Source organism: Culex quinquefasciatus, chromosome 2 (assembly GCF_015732765.1).
Source record: "Culex quinquefasciatus strain JHB chromosome 2, VPISU_Cqui_1.0_pri_paternal, whole genome shotgun sequence".
NCBI lineage: Eukaryota > Metazoa > Arthropoda > Insecta > Diptera > Culicidae > Culex > Culex quinquefasciatus.
Window position 1 is genome coordinate 224524720 of NC_051862.1, and position 25523 is coordinate 224550242.

General features: G+C 36.7%; 1 protein-coding gene and 1 pseudogene across 1 annotated transcript; both read left to right on the forward strand.

Moving 5' to 3' along the window:
- On the forward strand, window positions 1–25274 carry LOC6051855 (EF-hand domain-containing protein D2 homolog). Its single transcript, XM_001868184.2, has 4 exons — window positions 1–683; window positions 23504–23668; window positions 24015–24176; window positions 24249–25274. Exons 1-4 carry the CDS (start codon window positions 520–522, stop codon window positions 24334–24336), a joined length of 579 nt encoding a protein of 192 aa, XP_001868219.1. The 5' UTR covers window positions 1–519; the 3' UTR covers window positions 24337–25274.
- LOC6035944 lies at window positions 17547–19200 on the forward strand (annotated as a pseudogene).
- Window positions 25275–25523: the final 249 nt, after the last annotated feature.

The following is a 25523-nucleotide window of genomic DNA, read 5'->3' on the forward strand; positions in this document are numbered from 1 at the left end:
TTCTACTTTCAACCAAAATAGACGCACAAGTGCTCTGTGTCGCAAAACAAGCAAACAAGCAAAAAAAAAAAATCAACAGCATTGTTTTCCTTTAAACAATCAGGCGGCTCTCAGGTCAAGTAGGCTGGGTAGTAAATCACACGACCCTAGGTGTGTACAAAGTCAATGTTAAGGAGCCTACTGTGATTTACATTTACAAGTGCGTGAGGAGCACGCGAGCGAAAAACGGTGCACAATACCTCCAAGTTCATCGGCGTTGGTGTCGAACGCGATTTAATTAGCGGTGCATTTCTCATCACAGAGCAAAAAGCGTGCAATAATTGGGGGGAAAAAATCTGCACAATAAGTGAGAACGAGACAGCTCGCGGTTCGGTTGTTGTGTGTATATTCTTGTTTAGTGTAATTGTACGTCTCTGGTGTATTGTGTGTAACGTCCTGTGAAACAGACAGAAGCGCAGCAAAAAAGTTGTATTGATTTCCAATAGAAAAGGAGGAAAAAACCTACAAAACAGTACAAAAATGTCAGACGAGCTGTCCTCCATCCTCAACCGCCGCCAGGCCATCAACGACGCACTGGAAAACGGCCAAGAAGTAAAGCACACCTACCGGGTAGTGAACATCTACACGGAGTTTCACGAGTTCTCGCGGAAGGAGATCAAGGAATACCAGACCACGTTCTCCAAGTAAGTACACCCAGCTCTCAGAATGGTACTAATTAGTCCGAATGACAAAGTGCCATGCACCATAGGCATTTTAAATGTCAAGGTCAGCTGGAGAGGTAGCAGGCTGCGCAAAAATCGTGCTAAAGTACGAATTTTAAAAATTCGCCTCGCTGCGCGATAACATCTAGAGTGCCATGGCGGGGTCAAACGACTCTTCCCTAGAGGTCACAATTCTGCGTCGCCTTCTGCGATTTGCTCTCTCGAAGGAAGACTCGAAGCAGACTCAAAAACTGCACTTCGTTGCCATTCTTCTTCGATATATCGATTTTATATGTGCGCATTATGCACCGTTTGCATCACATGAGCGTTTGTTGTCCGTCTGCCTTTCTTCGGTCCAGACAAAGAGCAAGATTTGTTCCAGCAGGGATCGATCCAAGTGTGCGAGTGCGTGCACGTTTGTTGGGTGTAGGAAGGCCAGAACCTGTTTTCCAGGTGGCACACAAAAAGACAGAAAAGGTATACCGTCATCAGGTAGAGATACGGACAGAACAAAACAAATGGAATTGGAAATTGCCCTCCGGAGTAGGACCGGAAGTTGGAAAGGACGCTGCCGAGGGAATTGAGTTTTGAGTGACAAGTTTTGAGATTTGAAGCAAGGATTGCTTCGATTTTTTAGACGATTTTCTTAGAAGAATGTCACCAAATGCTCAGTCGCACAATCATTGATATGGTTTTAGTTCCTGCTCTGGTCACCACAAAAGTGCTATCGATTACCAACTTGAATGGATTCTCAACGAAAAAATCCATTCAATCATGTGCGATTCACAGCTTTTGAATGTCTACATTGGGTAATTGAACGTCAAAACGTCAATATATGAATTTGTTAGAAACTTCAAAAGAAATTTTGTTTATGTTAAGTTTTTTTTCTTTGAAAAGATTAACATTGTTTTTTGATGTTTTAGAATATCCCTTACAAAATAAAACTGAAAAAGGCAAAAAAAAATTTTTTGGACCTTTAAAAAAAAACCTTCAGAATTTTTCATCACAATAAAAATTTAGTCCAACAATTCTCCCGTTACCCTAACCACCCTGCAGTCGTACAACTGCAGGGAGGGTCGTTGAGCGGAACCGTCCCTAATTCGATCAATAAAACCTGACCTTTCCGCGAGCTCGTTCTGTTCTGTCCACACTGGCGATTCCGAGCAAAACTGTAACAATGGGGGTGTGAAAAAGGTCACCTAATCCGTTTCCCGTTGACCCAGAACGCGAAGCGCGAGTGCACTCAACTCAAGGCCTGCCGAGTATGTTTGTGTGTTACACATATTGTTTGGAATGGGCCTACTTGGATTGAGTTCGTTTTTTCAATCTCGGGGTGTAGGTGATTGTGCCAAATTCAGAACAGGCAGTCACTTGAGACGAAGTTCTTTTTATGATTACGTTGCACGTGTTTTGCTCATCCACCAGAAAAAAAATCCAAGCTGGAAGGATAAACCAGCTGCGATAAACACGCTGAGCTAATACGAAGAACACGCTGTAACAAAAATTTAGAACGAGTTGAAATTCTTCTGAAACTTGACGGACCATTAACGTCAACGCACAAGATTTGTTATTTATTTCAAGAGTTCTTGAATCGAAGCAGGCGAACCAATTGAAGAAAAAAAAAAACTAATAATTATGATTCTCGTTCACCACGCACCGCAAAGTTGGCTTTGATTGTGCAAAGCGTGCTACTAAATTGTGTTTAGCAACAAACACAAGGCCTACTCTGCCTGGGGCACAGTGTACGATTACACGTGCAACATTTTGCTTAAAAAAATAAATACCAAATCGAAAACAGAAGGGTTGCGGGGAACGAGACTTGGCTGCGGTCAGTGCTGCCAGGTGCACCGCAGAATATTATGCAAACGCCGATCTCTGGCTAGAACGAACTGTGTTTTGAAACGCGAAACCAAGTTCTTGAACTCGTGTAGCGTTCCGCAAAGGGAAATCTAAGAAGGCCGTTGCTATAACGACATCACAGCTCTTTATCCGCTCTTTGAGCAACACACAGCTTAATGAAGGCAAATATTTGATATGACTCAAAGATAATGAGAGTGAAAACAATTGGTTTAATTGTAGCTGCGAGCCGGGGAAGATAAAATTACGCTATGTAACTTGTTTGCTCATTTATCAAGCATTTCTCAGCGGCAAGTGACAGATGCGTCATGCTGGGAAGTAAAGTATGCTCACGAGACTTGCGGACAACCATGTGGTCGCAGTATGCTGGGCATTTTTTATTAAACAGCGTGTGTGGCCTGCTTGGATGATTGCGGAAAAACATGCGAGGTGCAAGATATTAACAGCATAACTGGAATACTCTATTTTTACAGATGAATTAAAACGCTTACGCACATGGTTTGTTTACACCGCAAGTGCTCTCCCACCGCGGTAATATTCTATATTTTTAGAATTCTCAGCACGTGCTCTATACTAAATTCGACCAAGTTATCGAATGTGGTCGAGTTGAAACCGACCGTTTCAAAACTGGAAGCAATAAACAAAACTAATCAATATGAATTCTCGGAATTCGCCGTCAATTCCGCTTAGTAATTGATTTAACAACTGAGCAATTCTCTACGAAATCGGTCTTTTTTCTTCAATTTTAATTTTTGTATTTTTTAATCCGACTGAAACTTTTTTGGTGCCTTCGGTATGCCCAAAGAAGCCATTTTGCATCATTAGTTTGTCCATATAATTTTCCATACAAATTTGGCAGCTGTCCATACAAAAATGATGTATGAAAATTCAAAAATCTGTATCTTTTGAAGGAATTTTTGATCGATTTGGTGTCTTCGGCAAAGTTGTAGGTATGGATACGGACTACACTGGAAAAAATAATACACGGTAAAAAAATTTGGTGATTTTTTATTTAACTTTATCACTAAAACTTGATTTACAAAAACACTATTTTTAATTTTTTTATTTTTGATATGTTTTAGAGGACATAAAATGCCAACTTTTCAGAAATTTCCAAGTTGTGCAAAAATCATTGACCGAGTTATGAATTTTTAATCAATACTGATTTTTCAAAAATCGAAATTTTGGTCGTAAAATTTTTCAACTTCATTTTCGATGTAAAATCAAATTTGCAATCAAAAGTACTTTAGTGAAATTTTGATAAAGTGCACCGTTTTCAAGTTATAGCCATATTTAAGTGACTTTTTTGAAAATAGTCGCAGTTTTCATTTTTAAATTAGTGCACATGTTTGCCCAGTTTTGAAAAAAATATTTTTGAAAAGCTGAGAAAATTCTCTATATTTTGCTTATTCGGACTTTGTTGATACGACCTTTAGTTGCTGAGATATTGCAATGCAAAGGTTTAAAAACAGGAAAATTGATGTTTTCTAAGTTTCACCCAAACAACCCACCATTTTCTATCGTCAATATCTCAGCAACTAATGGTCCGATTTTCAATGTTAATATATGAAACAATTGTGAAATTTTCCGATCTTTTCGAAAAAAATATTTTCAAAATTTTCAAATCAAGACTAACATTTTAAAAGGGCGTAATATTGAATGTTTGGCCTTTTTGAAATGTTTGTCTTGATTTGAAAATAACGAAAATATTTTTTTCGAAAAGATCGGAAAATTTCACAAATGTTTCATATATTAACATTGAAAATCGGACCATTAGTTGCTAAGATATTGACGATAGAAAATGGTGGGTTGTTTGGGTGAGACTTAGAAATCATCAATTTTCCTGTTTTTAAACCTTTGCATTGCAATATCTCAGCAACTAAAGGTCGTATCAACAAAGTCCGAATAAGCAAAATATAGAGAATTTTCTCAGCCTTTCAAAAATATTTTTTTCAAAACTGGGCAAACATGTGAACTAATTTTAAAAAATGAAAAACTGCGACTATTTTCAAAAAAGTCACTTAAATATGGCTATAACTTGAAAACGGTGCACTTTATCAAAATTTCACTAAAGTACTTTTTGATTGCAAATTTAATTTTACATCGAAAATGAAGTTGAAAAATTTTACGACCAAAATTTCGATTTTTGAAAAATCAGTATTGATTAAAAATTCATAACTCGGTCAATGATTTTGCACAACCTGAAATTTCTGAAAAGTTGGCATTTTATGTCCTCTAAAACATATCAAAAATAAAAAATTAAAAATAGTGTTTTTTGTAAATCAAGTTTTAGTGACAAAAGTTAAATAAAAAATCACCAAATTTTTTTACCGTGTATTATTTTTTCTAGTGTAGTCCGTATCCATACCTACAACTTTGCCGAAGACACCAAATCGATCAAAAATTCCTTCAAAAGATACAGATTTTTGAATTTTCATACATCATTTTTGTATGGACAGCTGCCAAATTTGTATGGAAAATTATATGGGGTAATTCTCTACCAACTCACACGAAATCGGGAAAAGTTGCCCCGACCCTCTTCGATTTGCGTGAAACTTTGTCCTAAGGGGTAACTTTTGTCCCTGATCACGAATCCGAGGTCCGTTTTTGATATCTCGTGACGGAGGGGCGGTACGACCCCTTCCATTTTGAACATGCGAAAAAGAGGTGTTTTTCAATAATTTGCAGCCTGAAACGGTGATGAGATAGAAATTTGGTGTCAAAGAGACTTTTATGTAAAATTAGACGCCCGATTTGATGGCGTACTCAGAATTCCGAAAAACGTATTTTCATCGAAAAAACACTAAAAAGTTTTAAAATTCTCCCATTTTCCGTTACTCGACTGTAAAATTTTTGGAACATGTCATTTTATGGGAAATTTAATGTACTTTTCGAATCTACATTGTCCCAGAAGGGTCATTTTTTCATTTAGAACAAAATTTTTCATTTTAAAATTTCGTGTTTTTTCTAACTTTGCAGGGTTATTTTTTAGAGTGTAACAATGTTCTACAAAGTTGTAGAGCAGACAATTTCAAAAAATTTGATATATAGACATAAGGGGTTTGCTTATAAACATCACAAGTTATCGCGATTTTACGAAAAAAAGTTTTGAAATAGTTACTTTTTGCGTTTCTCTTTGTTTTGTCGTCCGTGTCTGTCGCGGGTGACCATGAACGGCCATGATCGATGACGACCAACTTTTTCAAAACTTTTTTTCGTAAAATCGCGATAACTCGTGATGTTTATAAGCAAACCATTTATGTCTATATATCAAAATTTTTTTAATTGTCTGCTCTACAACTTTGTAGAACATTGTTACACTCTAAAAAATAACCCTGCAAAGTTAGAAAAAACACGAAATTTTAAAATGAAAAATTTTGTTCTAAATGAAAAAATGACCCTTCTGGGACAATGTAGATTCGAAAAGTACATTAAATTTCCCATAAAATGACATGTTCCAAAAATTTTACAGTCGAGTAACGGAAAATGGGAGAATTTTAAAACTTTTTAGTGTTTTTTCGATGAAAATACGTTTTTTCGGAATTCTGAGTACGCCATCAAATCGGGCGTCTAATTTTACATAAAAGTCCCTTTGACACCAAATTTCTATCTCATCACCGTTTCAGGCTGCAAATTATTGAAAAACACCTCTTTTTTCGCATGTTCAAAAATGGAAGGGGTCGTACCGCCCCTCCGTCACGAGATATCAAAAAACGGACCTCGGATTCGTGATCAGGGACAAAAGTTAACCCTTAGGACAAAGTTTCACGCAAATCGAAGAGGGGTCGGGGCAACTGCTGTGTGAGTTGGCGGAGAATTACCCATGGACAAACTAATGATGCAAAATGGCTTCTTTGGGCATACCGAAGGCACCAAAAAAGTTTCAGTCGGATTAAAAAATACAAAAAAAATCGAATGACCGAAATCCTAGAGAACTGCTCAACTGTAAACAGAGGCTTTTGACGTTCACTTTATAAATTTCCGGTTCTTGGTGGATCAAAGTTGGCAGTTCGTCATTCCATCGCGTATAATACGCGTCGCCAGCCTGTCTGTTTACTCTTATATAACCACCCATGGTCGAATAAACCGGTGACCATTTTTGGCACGCACCAGGTACTTCGTCACACAAGTGGCGTTTCCGCCCCGAGGGTCTGCGGGGCGGTCACATATCCGTTCGATTATACGGCCCTCTCTTTATACGGTTGGCAAAAGGGACAGGTTTCGCGCGATGATGAAACGAAAATTTCACGCTACGCCTAACCTAGTAGTGGCATTGTTTTCGGACGGGGCACTGAAACCCGAATCCAATCAACTTCCTCGTTGAAACACTAAATCGCGCCAATGATGTGCTGCTGCTCTTCACGGTTCGGTGACACGGAACGGTGTCATAGGAGGCGGTGTCCCCTTGTGTCAACGGCTATCGCTTTGAACAAAGTCGGCTGTGATTTGAATTTATGCTTTGTCCAGCAACGGTCACTAAATTGATATGGCAGTTTAATTCGAAGAAATTGTTTGATTGTTTTATTTTTATTGAGCACAATTACGCCCACGATTTTTTGTTCTTGATAGCTTCGAGCATGCGAAGGTCTCGCACGTTCGCCCGTGTAAATTTGCGTGCACGAAAAGTACTTAATTGTCCAACCTTGTAACGCCGGCAAGGTCTAAGGCAGCAAATCGCGAGCGAATGGGCATAAATTTCCATAAATGTGGCCCGCACCAAGTCACGCGGGGCGAAGCCTACTATGTTGCGAGCGTGCGCGCACGCAAATGGCAAAATCGAAAAAAAACGAAAATAGTCAACCGGTTAATATTTTTCCCACGTAGTAGGCTGTGTGCCCAAAGCCTACTACCCTTTTACGGGCGGGTGTTGACTCTCGCTGGCCTACTGCGATGAGCAGGATTTTTATGCAATCAATCGGCGACGGCGACCGACTAACCCGCATGGCATCTTTCCTCTCTCTCCCAAACGGTCAGGATGATTATGTATCAATTTAGTATGGCCCCTTCACCCAAACCCACACCAGAGTCGGAGTCGCTCTTAATGGTGCGTAATCTTCACCCCCCGCCAATTGAAGCGACGAAGCCTAATCGAACTCTAAGCGGTTCGTTCGTGTCTCGCAGTTGCATGCCGGTTTCGTCGAACAGGGAAAAATGTCGTTCCAGCCGTCCAAGCCAGCATAGAGTTTCGTAATTAGCATGCTTCTCGCAAACGCAAACACACAAATATTAGACAACGTCATAACCTTTCTTGTTTTGGGTCGAACCTGTCGATTGGAATAAATGAGCCTTTTGCAAAATGCAAAAACAAAACAACTCGATGATTTGTGATCCAAAGCGCAGCAGGTCGGTTATATCAGCGACGACGACGACCACATTTACGTCAAGTAACCGTTGACCGTTTGTGTTTTCGTTTTCGGAGTAGGCGTTGCATAGAAAGGGCCCCCTTTTGACGGAAGAGACCACACCAAGGGTCACACAGAAGAAAAAGTGATCAAAGCAACGGCTTTTAGGCGGCGACGAAGCAGGAAGCAAAACGCAGTATGTCATGTGTGCACGCAATGCATTCATATCTAATCGACGTGGTCAGCTGGACCCGTGGTTGCTTTGATCCAAAAGTAGTTCCCACAATGAGTGGCGTTTCATTTTTTTCGAAAATTATGGATTCCCTGACAAAGCGCTTTTCAGTACAAACAGGGAGTCACATGAGGTGAATATCAATCAGCTGCTGGATGCATGTCATTTCTTTAAGTAGTTTTGTTATTGAGTCATGACGCGGTTGTAAAACCGCTCACTACACCTCCAAGTAACGGATACTAAGCTTGATCGCAAACGGTATTGAGTCACTGTGACTTACCGCTGAAATGATATTTGTAGCCGTTAAGTGGGCTTTCTGGAAGTTTTTCTAGAAAATTTGAAACACCTTGATTCGTGTAGAGCTATAGAATGACTTCATGTCAACTCGACGAGACAAACCTGCAATATCGGACACGTAAGAGTTGTGGGTTGCAAAAGTAAGCCACAAGCACGGAGATTTATAGCGTAGTAATTAGCTAAACTGAGTGGTGCATCGACGCCATCCCACCATAATTGGTTAGCTTAGTCAACCGGGTTGTCGTAGCGTAGCAAGAAGTTAGAACTGTTTGCCTTTATTTTAAGTTTATACCAAGAGTGAAACTGTTAGAAATGATATTATCAGAGTTTTTGGGGGCCTTAATTGAAAATTTGTACCTTTTGCAGGATTTTTTTGATCGATTTGATGTCTTCGACAAAGATGTTAGCATGTTAGTTATTGATGATAGGTACATACAAGGTAAAAAATAGCCGGTTTTTCAAATAACTTTTACTAAGCTAATTATATATACTGAGTATTTGGCCTTTTTCAAATGATTTTTTTCGAAGAGATCATAAAATTTCACAAATGATTTATTTGTTAACTTTGAAAATTTAATCATAACTTTCGGAGATATTGAAACTATACAATAGGTGCGACTTTAAATTGATGCTTTTCCTGTTTGTTGTTTAATATCCACTGTATCTCACAATCTTAAATGTTCCTTAGATAAAATTTTAGAAAATTTTCAATATAATCCGAAAAAAAGATATTTTAAGAAATCGGTAGTTAAACTCAAACTTTAAGTGTCCATATCTCGAAAACGGTGCACTTTATCAACATTTCTGTAGAGTTCTTTAGATTGCAAATTAGACTTTACAATACAAACTGTAGTCAACATATTTTTTTACGAAAATTTGAACTTAAACTTTTTCCCGTACTACTCTATGGCAACAAAATTCAACAAAAATAACTTTGCTGTAGACACCAAAGCGATAAGGAAAGATTTTCGAATATTCACGTACTTTTTTTACGGCTAAATTGTATGGAGACTTGTATTAGTGAACCAATGACAAAATGGCTTTTTTTGTCATAGGGAAGCCCCCACAAAGTTTGAACCAAATAAGAATTACAAAAAATAAAAATGCAATGGTCGGTTTCGTAGAGAATCACTCAGATAAGAGTCGTGATTTAATGTTCTGAAATTGTTTTTTTTTTCTCAAGAGATGAGAATTATTTATTGTTTCGATATTGTCGAATTAATATTTTACAAGATATCGCCGATTTAAAATTTACAAATAAGCTCAACATTTAAAAATGGTCAAAATCAGTGTTTTCAGCTTTTGAAAATGTTGAAAAAAATCGACTGTTCAAAACTTTTTTTAAATATTTATTGAAGTATTTTTCAATTGCAAAACTGAACATTTTTTGTAAAAAGAATTCGCCTTCAAATGCATACAACTTAAACTGGGTGCACTTTAGCGAAAAATGTGCAGTCATTATTCTGTTTTTATTTTGTTCAAAAATACATTCGATATTTTTCCAAACATCATTTTTTTTTAATCATCTTTGGTATCAGATCTTGCACCAACCTCAACTTTAGCACAAAAGATTTTTAGTAATTTGTAGTCCCCTAAAACATACATATTTTTTAAAATAAGGAATTCAACTATCAGTGATAAAACGTCAAATAAACATCTGATTTCTTTCCGTGTATCTATTTCGTATTAAAGACCCTGATTTGCCGGTGACATAAAATCGATCAGAAAATTCGTTTTCAAGATACAGATTTTCAAATATTCACATGCACCTTAATAATTCAGCTTGCGAATTTCAAACGCAATGTTTTTATTTAGTTTTATTCTGAGTCGTTGAGTATAAAATTTAACCCCAAAAGTGTTTCAAAATGTTTTGAAAATATGTTTTCTAAGTATTAGTTTAAAATGTTTATCGAAACAACCATTTTTTGCATTTTTAATTTCTATATTTATCTAAGTTTGAAATCAATACAATTGCGTTAAAATTTATAAAATTCTCTAAAACTTTCCTGAAGAAAGTACGGTGTTTGTAAAAGGTACACCGAAATTGATTGTGATGTAAAAGGAAACCGAAAGAAATTCTTTTTTTTATACTTCTTTAACTCGATTATTCACCAATTAAATTGCTATAATGTATTGCTCCAAAGCAAAATAGTGGAAAGTAAAAATCAAATGTGAAAAAGCAGGTTGTACCAGCCATGCCAGATATACAGATAAATCTGTATTAAACAGATTTTTTGATCACAAAAATCACAAAAATCTGTATGTACAGATTTTTTAAAAATGATTTAATTTGAATATTTCAATAATTTAGTAATTGAATTATGCTTTATTATGATTAAAAAGCTTAAATCTGTTGTGAAAAGTCTTAAAAAATCTTCTATGGCTTCGAATTTGACATGATACAGATAAAATACAGATTTATTTTTAAGAAAATACAGATTTCCCATAAAATAATCTGGCAACGTTGGGTTGTACCAAACCATACCAAACATTTGAAAAATATTTTTCTTACAAAAACGATTTAGGTGGTTATGTTATAGACATGACCGATAGAATATTGCAAGAAGCTTTTTAAAATAAAGTCCCATATTTTAATAATACCGCCAACCATTTCCCTGCACATTATTAAACTAAGGAAATACTATCAACTTTAATATTTTTTTCTGGACGGACCCTCAAAAGTATTTCTTAATTTTTGGTTTGTGTAATAACCAATAACTTCCCTTTTTTGATACTTTTTATTAAGGTTGTTAATTTTTTTCTTTCAAAAATAAAAAACCACCAACTTTCAACCTGCCTTGAACCCAAAAATTACATAATCTTGTTTACGACTTCCAACTGCCAGCCTCCGAAGAAAACCAAAAGCTATCCCAATTTCAAACGGGTTTGCTGCGCGGCTACCGACTGGAAGTCATCAACACCGGTCGAGATCGATACACTGTGATATGTGTTACGAGGTTGACGAATGGACCTAGTTATGGGCATCAACTAGTCGTCTACGGTCGATCAGGTTGAACCTAGTTTTTTGTTTCTGCTCTCCGAGTCTGGTCAGAGTGAGTCACGCCGGGGGACATATCGATTGCTAATTGACCACCGACCGACCGACACCGGCGGGCAAAAAGTGAGGCGGAGAAAGGCGCGAAACGTTTCAAATCCTTTCGTATTCGCGTGTTGGTTGGTGTTATGCATTAAATATAAGTCAACCAAACGATTTCTGGCACGAACGAAATTATGCTGATGGAATGGTACTTTAATTAATCGTTTATCAGCCTAATGCCTCACTCATTAGTTATGAATTTGATTAATCAAAATTAACGACATTGATTGTTGCGTGATTCATTACCATTTCTTATCACTCAAAGCACAGTATTTCGTGATAACAGTTTAATAAATTCTTGGAAGTCCTTTCGATCAGAATGATTCAATATTCAGTGAGTCGTCGCCAGGAAGTTTGAAAAGGGGTAACGATATGGATTACCGCCAGGCCTCCCATAAAAGTCTAGACAAATCACCGCCAGTTGTGGTTTCGTACTCATAATAAGTACACACGTGTAAACGACTCCGAATGAGTCATGCAGTGCATCGAGCATGGTGTCGCTCCCTCTATTATAGTATTATACTTGGGGGCAACCGCGTTGATAACAAAACTGGTTATTTCCTTTATTACACAGTATGGTAATGGCTCCTCATGGAGATCTGTGGGGAGGGTATCGCCCTCCCCCTCCATCAGTGAGTTGTTCTTTGTTCGAGTAATGTACAATTTAGAACGCATCGGCGACGACCCCTCCACGGTGGGGAAAATTGTTCAAATTTAAGCTTTTATGTGGTGGCGATGATTCACCATCGCGATTGGTTGGTCAGTGCACCGCCAGATGCAGCCAGATGCAATCTCTATGATGATGCTCAGCTACTGAGAAGAAGCCCGATGGTCGCAGCATGTTTAGACAATAATTATCTCTCTCGCTGGTGGGTGTGGGAGATGCTGTGACTTCGTGGAAGGCTCGCGATCTCTTTTTGTTCGCGTTCTTCGTAGCATATTCGCTGCGTGTGAACCATATGTTTGAGTTGCGAGTCTTTTCTATGTACATATAATATAATTATTTTCTTAATAAAATATTTTTTAAATTCAGAAAAAAGTATTCAAAGACAATTGAATTGTTATCTTGAAAAGTAAATTTTCTTGGTTGATCTGCTTAGTAGAAGGGATATTCGCCTATTTTTACACAGTAGGCTTGGACTCTTTTAATCATGAGATGTAAGCGTGTATTTCCATATACCTTATTTGTAATAAGAAGGAGAGCACTTGAAAATGACACTTCTGGCAATGGTTATTTTCTGTATTTTTTTTGTATTTTGACGAAACTTTGTATGTACCTTATCTATGAGCAAAGAAGACATTTTGCATAATTTGTTCGTCCTTACAATTTTAGCAGCTGTCCATACAAAAATGCTTTTAATATATTAAAAAATCTGTATCTTGAGAACGGATTTCTGATCAATGTGGTGCCTTCGGAAAAATTGTAGATATTGTTTAGAACTTCTCAGGAAAAAAATAGTTACACTCTTAAAAACATTTCGCAGTGTTGCTATTTTTTTTTGCAAAAGTCCTAATTTTTCGAAAACGTGGAAAATGATTTTGATGCAGGGGGTAGGCGTGGCTGAATGGTTACGCTGTTCGCTTTGTAAGCGGAAGATTCTGGGTTCGATTCCCATTTACCCCTATCGAAAAATTATGGAAAGAAGGAATAATTCTGAACGAAAATTATGGAAAGAAGGAATAATTCTTAACGAAAAATTCATTAGCTCGCGGCGGGGTTCGATCCCCCGTCCTTCGAGTCAGCAGACAAAAATGCTAACCACCAGACCATCGAGGCTTAGTTGTCTAGAAGGATTAAGAATGCTATTAGAATCCAAGAAACTTGATTGGAATCTGTGTGAACCTAAGAACAGGAAAATGCAATATTGAATGCAAGTTGAATTCAAGAACACTGGTTGCATAATTGTTAGGCGAATATTGAACTTTCAACACGACCAGAATTCACCCAAAAAGCTTGGTGAACCGAATTGGAAAGCTTCCAAAAATGAATCCAAGAACATACGAAGAATTAAGGACTATAAATAGATTTGAACGGCCGCATCACTTACCACGGTGAATCCTGGCTTCACACCCATCTTACTAACACCCTCAAACCTCACGTGATACTTTGTCGAAGACACAGCTGATTTAGCGGTCTTCATCACTCAAATATCGGACTAAAAATTCCTATCCACTTCCCCCGTGTCTTACCACTGGTCGTGGCCGGCGCTGTGATTGGCTAGCATGATAGGGACATTTGAAAGTTGCGAAGTGGTGATGATTGGTTCCTACTCTTCATCTGTGGTCCACGGAGCAATTCTTGGAGGTCCTGGTCAATAACAGAGTAGCAACTACGGGTAGACACCAATGCTATGCTATGCTAACGTGGAAAATGATTTTGATGTAAAATCGAATTTATCCAATCTCACCCCCCAAACCCAGTAAAAAATACCATAAAATTTTCTACAAATTTGATTAAAAGCCATTTAAAATTGGACCAATCCACAGTGGTCCAGATCGCAAAATTAAGCTAAAAATAGATTTTCCGAACAATTGGGTCCTAAAATGAGGCTTAGATTGCTGATATTATTGTTTACAGCGATAAAGCTTATTTTTCTGAGTACAATGTCCCTTTATACGACCACAAAGAGTTTAAAATTGATTTTTAAATCAATTTTGAAAAATTACCCTTGCGGTCCCCTTCTCGACAGAAAATCTCCTACTTGACAGCTTGTTCCAAGGGGACCATAGTTGATCCATCGAAAAAATGTTGTCTTGTTAAAAAAAATTTTTGCTAATGAAAAAAAGTGATCAGAAATGGTTTTTAATCGTGTTTTTTACCGTTGTACGTTAAAGTTGTCATAGGGCTTTAGTACCCAATTGTGAAGTTTTGGAGCTTTGGTGTCTTCAGAAGAGTGGTTAACGATAAGAGTGTTTAAAAATATAACTTTCCAGGTATTTTTTTCTTCATTTTTTCTCCAAGAAATTTGTTGGGCATGTCAATCCAAGCAACTTTGTCGAAGACACCAAAATTGTACCTTGTCATCTACACTTTCTACGACAAATTTTGTCAATATTTTGAACCAAGTTCTCCAAAAAAGAATATAACAAATAACTTTACCCCAGAAAATAATGAATTTTCATTAGTTTTTGATGAATATATTAATTTTTACACATTTTTTTATATAGTATTACTCAAAAAAGATATTCAACCTACCAAATTTACAACATTCCAAAATTAAACTTTTTTTTCTGTGTTGTGAAACAAAATCGAGAATTGCGAGATTTTTTTTATATTTTCTAAACTTGCATAAAAAAATAAAAAAAACCTATAAATCATCAAATAATTTCACAAATCGAGAATTGCGAGATTTTTTTATATTTTTTAAACTTGCATAAAACAAATAAAAAAAACTATAAATCATCCAATAATTTCACAACCAGCAAAACGACGCCTTCGTCATTTAGCCGATTTTATTTCCAGCAATTTGTCGAATCAATAAAATCTCACGTGAGCAGCGGAGAATGGTAAACAAATTATCACCAGATGCGATTGTGTGCGTATGCGCATTGGTGGTGGTTGTGAGTCTGATGCTGTGATGATCAATTAAAAGTCGATAATTGTTTCATTCGAGATCAGTCCAATAATTGGGAACGACAGCCTGCAGAAGCAGGTCTGACAGCGAGGTGGACACGATTAAAATTGCTAGGTCGAATTTTTGAGGACGGATTTCAATAACCAAGATGATGATATTTTTCATAACAATTACTTTAGAATTTGATAATCTGCAATATCTTTTTCCGTGTCCACAAAACATTTCGAATCCAAATGTCATGCGCCATAAACATTCAATAAAAATTTAAAGTAATTTGCTGTAAACGAGCAATAGCCCGCAGGTACACTGAACGAAAAAACCACTTGTTAATTATATGTTTCGGTGTACCAATAAAAAAAAACTCGTCTGATTGGAAATGTGAGGTTATGAAATTGGCCCCCAAACAAGAGAGAAGGTGAAAAAAAGCTCCTAACCAAATTTAGTAGACTTTCCTCTTCCTTTTTCGACCGAGGCTGCCGCGCGGCAGCATTTCCATCAGGGTCGTGTTATGAAACTGAATCAAATCGAACAAGCATAAACTCACCACCAGCTACACAGAAAAAAAAATGTAAATTTACCCGACACTGAAAACTTGTTTTGAATGTAAACATGCTCAATGTAAGTTTGAAATTCATTGTAAATAGTTGTATTCCATTTAAAGAGCCTTCATGTAAAATGAGATTCAACGTAATGCTTGAACCTCATGTAAATGATTTTTTTTATTGGCTCATCATTAGTTTGAAAGCTTAAAGAGCATGTAAATGCCCAAATGATGTAAATTTCTGGAATTGTAAATTTGAAAAACATCTAAATTTAATGTTCAAATTGTTTTGCGAGTGACAGCTCGCTAAAGCAAATCATTTCATTTGTTGTTATTGTTCGGTGCGTTTGGTTCGGAGTAAGGTGCAAGTGTTTTCTTATCAAATGAAGAGTTAAACGCTCTATTTTAGTGAAAACAAACTTGGTAAATGTCAGTAGTGGCTTAACGATATTCGTGAAAATTGGCAAACAATGGTCAGCGGATGTTGTGGCCGTACTACGGGAAGAATCCGGAAGGAAGTTTCTTAATAAAACTGAGTGCTAAATGTCATACATTGATAAGCAAAATAAATAAATATTTCTTGCAAAGCATTGTAAAAGGACCAATGTAATTTGTAACCAAAGAGTATATCCTGCTCATTTTAAAGTAAACATTCTCGACTTTTTTAATAAGGTCCTATAAACAAATGTAAACATTGAGTAAAAAAAGCAAGGGTTTTCACATTTCAATGTCCATCGGAGTGATCGGAGAAAGCGGGATACACTTAATGTTTATGTTTGTTTACAGGACCTAATCAAAACAAGTTTAGACACTCACTGACATGAGAAAATAAACTATTAACAAATCGTAATGTTCACCATCTTCTTACAAATAATGCTGCCAACGCGACCGCTCTTGCACTTTCCCACGGTGGCTCGATTCGGTGATGCTCCGACAGGTTCCCGGTCTCTCGCCATTTCGCCTAATCCACTAACAGACCCAGCAATACGGCGGATTGTGCCACCGTGTCTGCTGCTTCCTCAAAACACCTGTTCACCCTTCGTCGATCTTCGCCTCCTCGTCGACCACCTGGCCACACCGCTGCCAACATAGTCAACAATCGTGGGGAAGGGTGGCCTGGCCAGCGACTTCCGAGACCTTAAAGATTTGCCCGAAACAAATACCCTGTAGATTCCGCCGACGATGAGTATAAGAAATGGTTTTAATTTACCTCCAGGAGGGTCTGCTGAACGATGAAGGTGCAGACGATTTATCAGTTACCGAATTGCTGTTGCTTCAAAAGCTCAAAAAGTATAAACAGTTACTTTTCCTCAGATCACGGCAAGAACCAAGAACTGAGCAGACTGTCAACAACTACCCACTGAAAAATGTAACGACCCGATCAGTCTGATGGTTGAGTAAAATCGGTCTTACAAAGGCCGATAGGGCCGTTAAATTTCTCAGCGGGTAGTGGAATCGTGCGAGAGGGACAGAAAGAGCGGATTTGACCGATTTGACAGCTGCACGTGCACGTGAGTTTAAAATACACTGTTGACTTAAACTACTTAATTTTGGTTCTCTGTGAACGTGGCCCTTAAAGCCAAAAGGTCAAAATAAAGTAAATATGTATTTCTCTTAAAATAGCAATAAAAAATATGTTTGTACACATTTTATTTATTTAAACAAAAAATATACATTGTTACAAGCATGCTACACTCATTTTTTTTAAAAGCAATAATTCATGAAAATATTGGTTTTTCAAAAGTGTTGCGTCTATTTTTGATGAGGGGACTCAAAAATATTTTAAGTAAAAGTTAAAAAATGCTCTGTTTTATTGAAAATTAAAAAAAATATACTTTGTATATCTTAAAATGGTTTACAACCCGTGTTACAATTTTTTAGCATTATTTTTTTGCTCTTTCATTTGTTGAACAAATTATGAAAGGGAGTGAGACAAATAAATTAAATAAAATTTACAATGGCCTGATCATTCTATTTTAATCAATAAACAGAACACCCCAACTTAACATTATCAAAATATTATTGCAGATTGTAGCGATTTTAAAACAATCGTGCAACTTGTGGAAAGCTCTATACAAAAGTACACTGCAAACTGTCCAAGACATACAATTGCTTACTGCAAAAACTCGTGTGATTTTTTATCAAGTGCATCATCTGGCACTACAAATAGTTTTTCTTTGTACAATTTTTTTCAATACTTTACAATACAAATTTTTTTTTATCGTGCGAATGTCTAAAACCGTGATCGGCTTCACCAAAGCAAAATTGAGTTCGAATGTTGGCAAATTTGAGAAACTCCGGGTAAACGTGTGTGCAATTTACCGTAATATCTTCGCATCGTGTATGCTGTTTGTTTTGTTTGTTTGCCATCAGTGCCGCCTACTCCGATCATTGCGGAATCAAGTTTAGTTAAAATTTTAAAAAATGTGTTTTTTGGGCATTAAATGAGTGGATGGCCACTAAGTCTGCTCCGGTAGCCAGAAGTTGGTGTTTTAGTTTTGCTCGCTACGGCCCGTGTCTATTTCGAAATGTTTCGGAGGAATGTGCTTGGACAATCCGAGGTGGGAATCTTACCAAATCGACCGCTCGGGCTAAACTATGGTAAACCGCCTCATTTTGAATGTCTTATCTACGTGATGCCTCGCCTACCGTTCGTAAAGCCACGCCGCATTGAGACGTTGAAGATCATCACTCAGTACGGTTTGCACCACAAGCTCGAGGTCTAGCGCGTCAAGTACACGCTGGGCATGATCCCAAAGGTGGCCCCTTAGGTGCTAACCATTGAGGGGAAGGACCAGAAAACCTGTTTCAGGGAAACGCCCTGCTGCGGTCCACATCGAAGTTCTGGACAGAGTCCAGCATGATGTTTGATTATATGCTCGGCCTGAAGATCGACGATTTCCTGCAGCGTCGCCTGCAGACCCAGATGTTTAAGCTGGGACTGGACAAGTACAACCATCTCGCCCGCGTTCTGATCCGCCAGAGATCCGTGTCCGCCAGCAGGTCGTCGTCGTCCGTCTGGATTCGCAGAAGCACATCGACTTCTCAAGTTGCCCTTCAGCGGTGCCAGTAGTAGTCCCAGCTTAGGAGAGATCCTTCAGCATTGATCTCCAAAGTTTCCTCGAGGTGAGTGAGATCATCTCTATTCAAATCGCTCAAAACTAACACCTCTCAATATGTAACATCAAATTTCAATTTTTTTTTTTTCAATATGTAACATCAAGTTCAAATTGGTTCCTTATGAATGTTGTCTGCTCTTGAGCCACTCCTTGTGGCACTCGCAGAACATTGACAACGACATCTTGCTGAGGTAGCGGTGAGATTAGTAACCAGCGATGATTCCCCATTTGTGTGTGTGAGTTGTTGTTCAGCATATTAGCTTAAAGTATACAGTTTTTGATGAGGAATCTTTTTATTTTAGGGTTCTTGCAGCCGATGTCTAGTCATCTACGACATAGTCAACGGAAACAGTCATCTGAAAAAGAAAATCTTCAACGCTTCGACATGCTTTGCGAGGTGGGTCACATGATCACAACCTTAATCAAGCCTAACTTTAAATTAGTAAGTTTCACCTTAAACATTCCAGGAAAAATACTAATGTGTTTGTCCAAAACTTGCCAAATTCGGTCTTTTTTTTGCAATTCAATTTGCAGATTCTCACTTTATAAAAAACTTTTTTGCAAAAAATTGTCCCGCTCGTGTGGATCAATCGGACCGCGCACTGGTCTCACAATCCAGAGGTTAATGGTTCGAATCCCGCGGCGGGCGCTCTAAAATTCTAAGTGTAAATATGGGTATCCGGCGCCGTTGCTCCGTGCCGTACTCAAACACTTAGGAGCCCAGGGCGGCGAAGTTCTTGTAGGGGAACAGCATCTAATTCCAGCGTGCCTCTAATGTTGGCAGGTCAGAACTTTGACATGCAATTAAAGCTAAATAAAAGCGTTTTCAACTGAAATCGAGTAATAAATAGCTCAATAAGAAGTGAGCAAGCAAGTTTCTACCAAAAGTTTTGCAAAATTAGTTGTTTAAATAGTGAAAAACAGCAAATTGGATGGAGTTAGGAGCGAGAGCTTAACCTGCCAAAGATACGAGAATTTCCCCTAGTTAAAAGGAAGACACTAGTGGTTGGTACTAGCAATAGTGGCCGACAGCTATAAAGTCAACTTCGTTATTTTAAGCAAATAATTTGCTGGAGACATGCTTTCTCACTTCCTTTTTAACTATTGAATGCAGATTCCGCCAGTAACGCCATCTTATCTTAAAAATCTGGATACTTGATCGATTCCATGATTCGCTGCAATCGAACGTCAAGGTGCTAATATACCAAAAAAGGATTAAGATAAATAAGTTTAATTAACTCCGTTGAATTTGGAATTTGATAAAATTTCATTCTTTTTATTTGCCTTTTGTAGTGAATAACAGTTAACTTATGTTTTTGATTAAAATCAAAGTACTTTATTTGATTTCAATGAAAAACAAAATTGAACTGTTAAACACCATTTCAGGCTAAGAAAGCATTTGAAATTTACATCGGATTCTAAATTCAACGGAGCAAAAAAAATTTTGGGTTGGGTAAATTTACATCGATTTCATCGGAAATTTACAAGTTTCTGAAGCGACATTTGTTCCGCACGGTTACGTCGGATGACACTTAAAATTACAATGAAGTTGATGTAAATTAGCATCATTAATGACGTGCACTTTTGGTACATCATAAATGATGTAAATTTACCGGAATTTTTTTTTCTGTGTACTTATTATGATGGTTTTGCAAAACGAGCATCCTTTCATCGATTGATCTTTTTTTCTCTGCTTCTTCTTCTTCTTTTCGTCGGTTTGCCAGGGTCAGAAACGTTCGCGCGCCATTATCAAAATTGAAATTACCAATTTTCAAACATCAAGGTGAATCATTAATTATTATGCATCTCCCTAGTGAGTTGCACTAAACCCGACAGTGATTGATGCTTTCTTGTGGCTTATTTTTTTTGCACCTTTGGCGTAACCGCCATATGCGAATCGTGACGCAAGGTGTCGTGCGGAAGGTTGTCCGGGTGGTAATTAGACTCAGTGTGAGATGAAGAAGGAAAGTTAGTGTAGTTAGCAAACAGGCGTCGAAAATTGGCCACGACTAAATCCGCCACCGCCGACGCCGATCGTACACGATGAAAGGCTCGAATCGATCATTTCGCTGATGCACGTGATGATGAGAAAACGAACACTTTGTTGTTGTTGTTGTTTTATGATTTTTTTTTTCGTGAGATGAAAGAGTACGCGCGAGAAAGAGAAAAACAAAAAGTAAATAAATGAGTGAAGAAGGAAAAATCGCTTATTTTTATTGAACCTATTAATTAGATGAACACGCGCGAATTTATCAAGCAAATCGTTTGTTGTTTGGCGGTGCAAGCCGGCCAGAAATTGCCAAATTCTTTACCCACGATGATGATGCTTCTGCTGTTACATAAAAGGTTGCTCTCTGTGGGTTTCTGGACAAAGTTCGATAATTTGAGTATGGGGAAATCAACCACAAATGCATTAAATAGAATTTACCAAAAATGTCAAAATTGGAAAATTAACCAAAATTACCAAAATGATAAAAATAACCAAAATGATCCAAATTACCTAAATGATCCAAATGACCTAAATGACTAAAATGACCAAAATAACCAAAATTGACAAAATTCGAAAAATGACCAAAATTACCAAAAAAAAAAAACAAAATAACAAGATTACCAAAATTACCCAAATGACCAAAATAACAAAATTACCAAAATTACCAAAATGATCAAATGACTAAAATGTCCAAAATAACAAAATGACCAAAATTACCCAAATGACCAAAATAACAAAATTATCCAAATGACCAAAATGGCCAGAATGACTTAAATGACTAAAATTACCAAAATTGACAAAATTCGAAAAATGACCAAAATAAGCAAACATGCATGACCAAAATGGTCAAAACGATCAAAATGATCAAAATGATCAAAATGATCAAAATGATCAAAATGATCAAAATGATCAAAATGATCAAAATGATCAAAATGATCAAAATGATCAAAATCATCCAAATGCTCAAAATGATTCAGATGACCTAAATGACTAAAATTACCAAAATTAACAAAATTCGAAAAAATGACCAAAATAAGCAAAATAACATGATAACCCGAATGACCAAAATGGTCAAAATGATCAAAATGACTAAAATGATCAAAATAATCAAAATGATCAAAATGATCAAAATGATCAAAATGATCAAAATGATCAAAATGATCAAAATGATCAAAATGATCAAAATGATCAAAATGATCAAAATGATCAAAATGATCAAAATGATCAAAATGATCGAAATGATCCAAATGATCCAAATGATCAAAATGATCAGAATGATCAAAATGATCAAAATGATCAAAATGATCAAAATGATCCAAATGATCAAAATGATCCAGATGACCTAAATGACTAAAATTACCAAAATTAACAAAATTCGAAAAATGACCAAAATAAGCAAAATAACATGATAACCCGAATGGCCAAAATGGTCAAAATAATCAAAATGACCGAAATGATCAAAATGACCAAAATTACCAAAATGATCAAAATGACCAAAATGATCAAAAGATCAAAATGATCAAATTGATCCAAATGATCAAAATGATCCAGATGACCTAAATGACTAAAATTACCAAAATTAACAAAATTCGAAAAATGACCAAAATAAGCAAAATAACATGATAAACCGAATGACCAAAATGGTCAAAATAATCAAAATGACCGAAATGATCAAAATGACCAAAATGACCAAAATGATCAAAATGATCAAAATGACCAAAATGACCAAAATCATCAAAATGATCAAAACGATCCAGATGACCTAAATGACTAAAATTACCAAAATTAACAAAATTCGAAAAATGACCAAAATAAGCAAAATAACATGATAACCCGAATGACTAAAATGGTAAAAATGATCAAACAAACCAAAATGATCAAAATGACCAAAATGACCAAAATGACCAAAAAGATCAAAATGACCAAAATGATCAAATTGATCAAAACTATCCAGATGACCTAAATGACTAAAATTACCGAAATTAGCAAAATTCGAAAATGACCAAAATAAGCAAAATAACATGATAACAAGAATGACCAAAATGATCAAAATGATCAAAATGATTAAAATGATCAAAATGATCAAAATGATCAAAATGATCAAAATTATCAAAATTATCAAAATTATCAAAATGATCAAAATTATCCGTAATTGTCAATATAACAAAATAACCGAAATTGCGAAAATAAAATTACAAAAATTACAAAAAAATGCAAAAATTAAAAAAATTACAAAAATTACAAAAACTACAAAAATTATAACAATTACAAAAAATACAAAAATTACAAAAAAACTTTGCCTTCATTAATTTTTGATCAACAAAATATTTTTTTCGAAAATTTAATTAAAAAAATGCTTGCAACTTAATAATGGCGCACTTCATCGAAAACAAAGTTCAGTCGTGTTTTGTTTAATATCAAATCTAAAGGAGGTATTAGACTTCAAACATTAAAAGTGCGAGTTTGTTTGTTTGTCATAGTCTAATAGCTCCTTTAGTTTGAATTGGTCATTCCGACATTTATGTTGTGATTTTGAATAAAGCTTTTACACATTTGGCGTTAAATAATAAATCTCAAATCATCCAGCTTCACTTCGTCATTCTCACATTACGGAAATCACGTCAACCTGGAAGGGGGTGACACCAATCCATTAAGCCACCTTCATGCATGAGTCACACCTTCTTCTTCGTCGGCAGGCCAAACAGAGCAAATTAATCATTCGCATTCGTATGTTTCACTCTTCCTTCGCCAGGTACGACGTCGGCAACGATGGCTTTCTAGATCTGGCCGAGCTTAAGTTTATGATGGAGAAGCTCGGTGCCCCACAGACTCATCTCGGTCTCAAGGGAATGATCGCGGAAGTGGACGAGGATAAGGACGGCAAGATTTCGTTCCGCGAGTTTCTGCTCATTTACAGGTGAGGTGCTAATCGGAGCCGGGAGCCGGTTTTTTATTGTTATTTTTTTATGGACAGACGTGAGTCAGTTTTATTTTTTGAGAAAAAAACAAACAGCTTTATACGATAAGCTGTTTCAAATTTGAGCACAAACAAACAGGCGTCAATCTGTTTTCAAATGTTCAGAAACTCACCACGATAACTTTGAATTCACCACAACTTAAAAATTTCGTGTGGTTCGTTCAATGACAACTAGATGGCTCTAGTGAAATTGAAATAAACATGATTTTGAGATTTGAGGTTATGTTTCTTCCAGAATCTTCTTGGAAATTTTCAATTATTTAATTTGTTTTACTTAATTTTACAGGAAAGCTCGCGCCGGCGAACTGGTGTCCGATTCCGGCCTCGGCCAGTTGGCCCGCCTCACCGAGATCAACGTGGACGAGGTCGGCGTGAACGGGGCAAAGAACTTTTTCGAGGCCAAAATCGAGCAGCAACTGATGACGAACAAGTTCCACGACGAAATCAGGTATGTTGTTAGCTTCGAAGCAAAATTGGTCAACGGAATTTTCAAAACGTTTCTTTCTTTCTTTGTTTTAAGGCAAGAGCAGGAAGAGAAACGGCGGATGGAGGAGGAACGTATTCTCCGGCGGCAGCAATTCCAGCAGCGTGCGGCCGTTTTCCAGTAGAGACAGAGCGAAGGAATTGTGCATGTTTGTCACGTGCTGCAGTAGAAGGAGAAGGAGAACTCACACTTCTCTGTAAATGTGTTGTACATGTTTAAACTTAGTCACAGTTTAGGGTTTTAGCTTGCTTTAAGTTTAAGTTTTATTGTGTCAGACCAAGAAACGCAAATGTGTCATTTCAGTTTTAGTTGATATTTTACCTGGTTTAGTGAGAAATCGTTCATTATCCACAACAAAAAAATACAAAACACGTAATCAATTGCTTTCAAAGAGAAATAAAAGAATTGTGATAATGAGGAATCAAAGGAATCTAACAAAAGAGAGGAGGTAAAACACTAGGTAGATAGATCAAGAATGGATGGCCATATTTTGCCTATTCCCTTGTGGTTAGGAGGCAAACTCAATAAAAAAGGGAAAGGCACCCACAAAGCAGAAAGCACCTCTCCCATTTTATTTTATTCCACTATTTTATTCGCTGATTTTATGTTTACGTTTAAGTTTAAGTCACTCGCTTTGTGCTTCTACTGTTAAACTCAATCAACAAAAAAAAAAAAAAAAAACGGCTTCGTCCATTTTAAGACACAACTTCACACACTCACACAGTTTATCATTAGGAGTTAGGTAACGGAAAGGTATCAAAAAAACAAGTTTTGAGGAGAGAAAAAACGAAAACCAAGCTCAGCTCAAAAGTAGCGAGAAATATATTTTTGATATTTGAGGATTTGTGAACGATTGCGTGCGACGAACGTGAGTGCAAAGTAGCAAATGCGAACGGTATTGAGTCCGGGTTAGGAAAAAATACCTTAACTTTAGAGTTGTAGAGTTTGTGAAAGGTGAACCACCCAACCACCCACACACTTAGACCGTAAGTTTGTTGTGTGTTTTCGTGGCATAAATGTACCGAAAGAGTTACAGAATAAATGTTTCAGTTCACCAATGTCGATTGATGTGTTTTTAAAACTATGTTGCGGTGTAAATTTAAACTTGAAAATTCATTCACTTCTCCCAGACTTCTATTTTTTTTCAGAAATTATAACTGTTGAATTGTTTGACAAAGTTTTGGAAAAACACAGGGTTCATCCATAAACCACGTCCAGGGTTTATTTGTTTTGTAAAATGTATATTTATACTGCAAATTGAATGCCAGAAAATTTCAAAGCTCTAGCATTTATTCACGTTTGCATTCGCAT

Coding starts and splice junctions, on each gene's coding strand:
- LOC6051855 (XM_001868184.2), top strand. CDS start 520: ATGTCAGACGAGCTGTCCTCCATCCTCAACCGCCGCCAGGCCATCAAC. Junction 684..23,503: donor TACCAGACCACGTTCTCCAA/GTAAGTACACCC, acceptor TTCCTTCGCCAG/GTACGACGTCGGCAACGATG. Junction 23,669..24,014: donor GAGTTTCTGCTCATTTACAG/GTGAGGTGCTAA, acceptor TTAATTTTACAG/GAAAGCTCGCGCCGGCGAAC.